This window comes from Nicotiana tabacum, chromosome 8 (genome assembly GCF_000715075.1).
Source record: "Nicotiana tabacum cultivar K326 chromosome 8, ASM71507v2, whole genome shotgun sequence".
NCBI classification, from domain to species: Eukaryota; Viridiplantae; Streptophyta; class Magnoliopsida; order Solanales; family Solanaceae; genus Nicotiana; species Nicotiana tabacum.
Window position 1 is genome coordinate 156,380,488 of NC_134087.1, and position 4,364 is coordinate 156,384,851.

At 35.2% G+C, this 4,364-nt stretch overlaps 1 protein-coding gene across 1 annotated transcript; it reads left to right on the plus strand.

Annotated features, from left to right (window-relative positions):
* The first annotated feature begins 1,717 nt into the window (after positions 1-1,717).
* Positions 1,718-2,200, plus strand: LOC107796741 (18.1 kDa class I heat shock protein-like). The gene has a single exon (XM_016619547.2). It carries the CDS (start codon positions 1,718-1,720, stop codon positions 2,198-2,200), a length of 483 nt encoding a protein of 160 aa, XP_016475033.1.
* Positions 2,201-4,364: the final 2,164 nt, after the last annotated feature.

A 4,364-nucleotide genomic window follows, 5' to 3' on the forward strand; every position in this document is an offset into this window, starting at 1 on the left:
GTTGGTCCCGGTAGTGTCTAGTGGTGCTTCAGCTCGGATCATATTTTTAGCAGAGACTAGGTAGAGCTGCTGACGTTCGCAGCTCCTGAAGTACCCTTCTATTTCTGTCTTTACTGTTTATTTTTTTCCTAACAGTTGTACTTTGTTCAAACCATATTTGTAGTATTCTAGTTGCTCATGTACTGGTGACTCCAGGTTTTCTGGGATTAGACTAGACCGTGTTATGATATGGGTTTATCTTATTTATTATAACTTTATTAATCTTTAATAATTGTTATTACTTGGTTTTAAATTGTCAAAATGGTTAATCAGTTATCTAATGTTGGCTTGCCTAGCAAGTAGATGTTAGGCGTCGTCACGATTCCGATATTGCGAATCTGGGTCATGGCAATTGCATAATACACTAATTTGCAAGATTATAAAAATAATTTTGTGTCTTTCAAAATTGTATCATACGTAAATTTATTATGTATTTCAACTTGTTACTCGAATTACTCAGTCATAAAATTGGTAAGACTTGTTTTTTACGAAGTCTAATTATTTCAATATACTAACTAAAATAAAATTAGTTAATGCCAGCGTAAGATATTAAATGTTTTAATTCTTTTTTGGAATTATTAACTATTTCAAATAAGAATGTTTACCATAATAGAAAGCACATAATCTATATTATGTTATAAATATCATATTGTTATTGCTTTTGACCGAACCATCTTAGATTCAATCGAACAAAATGACCAACAATCAAAGTAGAATTAATAAAATTATATGTACCTTATAGCAGGACAGAAATATACTCATCTTGACTGGATGATAAAGTACTAGTGATTCGAAGAGAGTAGTAAGAACATAGAAAACTCTAATACATGAAGGAGTTTTGAAGCCTATAATATTGGACGACAAAAGAGAATACTATTTTTAATTTATATTATATTTTTTAGTTATTTATATCGCCTTTATTAAAGACATCACATGTATCTAATAAACTTTTGTTATTCATCTTTGCAGTTCAAACGACATCAAATCATTTTGATCTCGACAAATAAGTGATTATATAATGATTCATATCATTCATTTAGAAAAACTTGTACCTTATACTTTCATATATAATTATTTACTCAAAATTATAATTATTGTACAATGTAAAATAACATAACTCGACACGTGTTGAGAAACTAGTTACCAAAAAAGTAGTATACGAGGTAAATTATTATATACAAGGTAGGGTAAAGCATAAAATATGATATTTAATAATAAAAAAGGGTAAATGAGATGGGGGGAGGGGGGGGGGGGAATAATGATATGACCACACCAAATTAGTCGTTACATAAAGTAGCACTTTTCTTCGTTAGTAACAACGAATTTAACGATATGATACAATAAAATTTTAGTAACGATAAAAATAAATATTATATTTAAATTATGCCTTGCAATTCTATACTCTACTTGTATCTCAAACTCTGTTTCCTTGAAGGGAAGGGTCCAGATATTTACAGAGGGAAGGCTTCCAGAATGTTTGCGAAGCTAGCAGAACCACATTGGATGCTGTTCTTTCTACGCGATCCAGAATATTCAAGAGCCCCCTTTCCCATTCTATATATCCTCTGGTTAAACAACGCCCATAGGCAGTATTCACAGCACACATCCATAAAAAATAGTTGGATTTTAAACTTGATAAGCAGTATTTGTGCAGTACTATATTGCTAACGATTAAGGAATGTCGTTATCGTCACAATTGCTACTGGATCATCCATTGCTATTTGGGTTGAGGGAAGCTTCAGGCTACTGCGACATGGATTGGAAAGAGACACCTGAAGCCCATATTTTCAAGTTTGACCTTCCAGGTCTCACAAAAGAGGACGTGAAATTGGAGCTGCACAACGACAGAGTAGTCCGCTTAATTACACAGGGGAAAAATGAAAACAATAGTAATAATACTGGCGTTAGGTGGCACTGCAAGGAACGCACAGAGATAGGGAATTTGTGTAGGAAGTTTCGATTACCGGATGATGCTTTGGTGCACCAGATTAAAGCTTCCATGCGTGACGGAGTCCTGGTAGTGACGGTGCTTAAAGATCAGCGCAAGTTTAAAAAGAATAAGCACAATAAAATTGTTGACATCTGCACTTGTGATGATGACGCAAATGCTTCTCCTAATTCCCCCAAAGGAATTTCTCGCTTCTTTTGTTACAGAGCTTGATTGGTTTAATTTGTCAGACCTTAGTCCATGTGTAACAATAGTAACTGCTTCTACTTCTAAATGATATTGTGAACGGACATACACGATAAACATAAATGATACAGTTGTAAATTGTATATAAGGTCTAAACTATTTCGACATACAAGATAGTACAATATAGTCCCTCCTCATAAAATAAACCTTTATTTTTAATCTTCTATCCATTTTTTCTCCCTAAAATACTAAAGTCCAAGGTCATGATTTTTCATCATCGTTGATGTCTAGACCTCTCTTTAGATGTTTCATCTACCATTGTTGAGCTCTAGATTTTCCTTTGCACTACATTTCACAATATCCTATCGAGTTTGGTCATCCTCAACCTCTTTCTGACAACATCAATGAATCCCTAATCTAACAGTTGGAATTTGACGGGCAGAGAGAGAGAGAGAGAAAATCTTAGTTCAATTGTATTTCTGCAGAAAATGAAAAACTGAATTACAAAGAGAAGCATACACCTATATATACATGCTAACTATTTGACCAACACCGTTTAACCTGCTAAACGACTAACTCAGCTGACTCAGCAAGTTTGAGGCAGAGACAAATTGTAGTTTATCGAGTTTGTGTAATATGTACGAGTAGTTATTTCCTTTACATCCTCCTCGAGCTAAGAGCCATAATGTAACGAGCTAACCGGTCTTTTTGAACATTGACATTGCATTATGAAATTTGAGGTTTTGAGTAGCTTCATATGTTATATTATGATTTGCTCTTTTAAAATTATAGTCAATTAAAAGAGTTATTTGTATTAAAACTTTTGCGTAGTAAAAATACTGGAGTTTTTGAACAAATTCACCTTCCACATAATCAATAGCTCCTAGTAATTTAATTACTAACAACCTTCTTTATAAGATGTACCTATATCATCTTCTTTTTCAGTAATATCAATACCGAATTCTTTATGAATCTCAGGGTTAGAATTTTCTAATTGTGTGTACGGTTGGTTTCGATGTTCGAGAAATTCGAGGTTGATTTAGAAGAGAAACTTTTATTTTTGAAGGCTTAACGTTGAAGAGTTGATCAAGGTTTCACTTTTTTAAACGGTCTCAGATTCGTGTTTTGATGGTTCCAATAGGTTCCTATGGTGATTTTGGACCTAAGCGTACGTCCGAACTTTTATTTGGATGTTTCTAGAAGGTTTTGGCCTATTTTGTGAAAGTTGGATTTGAAGGTTTAAAAAGTTCTTAGATTTGACTTCGTAGTTGACTTCGATGTCATCATGTTCGGATTGTTGTTCTGGTAGGTAGGCGAGGTTCGTTATGTCATTTGGAACTCGTGTGCACAATTTGAGGTGATTTGAATTGGTTAGACGTGGTTCAGCATGAGTTGTAAAAGTTGGAAGTTTTATTAATTCATCAAGCTTGAATCAAGGTATGATTTGTAGTTTTGATGTTGTGTTGAGTGATTTGAGACCTCGAGTAGGTCCGTGTAATATATTTGGACTTGTTAGTATGATTTGACGGGGTCCTACGGGGCCTCCGGTGTGATTCGGGGTAGTTCCAGACCATTTTTGTTATGTTTGGAGCTGCTGGTTTCTAAGGACTCATATGTTCTTCGCCACCGCGAAGGTGTTGACGCGATCAGGTAATGTATGTTGGGAGTTGTGGCTTTGTTAATCGCGTTCACTACAAGGTATCACGTTGTGAAGGGTCCGTGCTTGTAGGCCTTTCCACTCGCGTGGATGTGGTGGGTTTGGGTAGGGATGAGTTGAGCAGTGGTAATTTTGTCTCTCGCATTCGTGATGTTGAAGCTAATTGTTTTCTGCGATTGCGATTAGTCTAGTGCAATTGCGTAGTTGGTTCTGAGGGCGGTCGTGATTCTGTGCTTCTCGATAGCGTGGCTATTGGTTGCGATCGTTAAGAGTACTCCTGGACCAGATCTATAAGTCATTATATTGAGGGTATTGCTCATTTTATCACATTTTGAGATTGGGAGCTCGAATTGAGGATATTTTTCAGGCGATTTTTACTCACTAGGATTGGATAAGTGTTCTTGACTCGAATTAATTATTTTTCATGATTCCATCTTTGATTTTGGCATTTGAGTGGTGAATCCAAAAGAAGAACTTAGGGGTTTTTGGCAAACTTTTCTAAAGTGAATAAATGGGTTTTGAACACCAATTTGG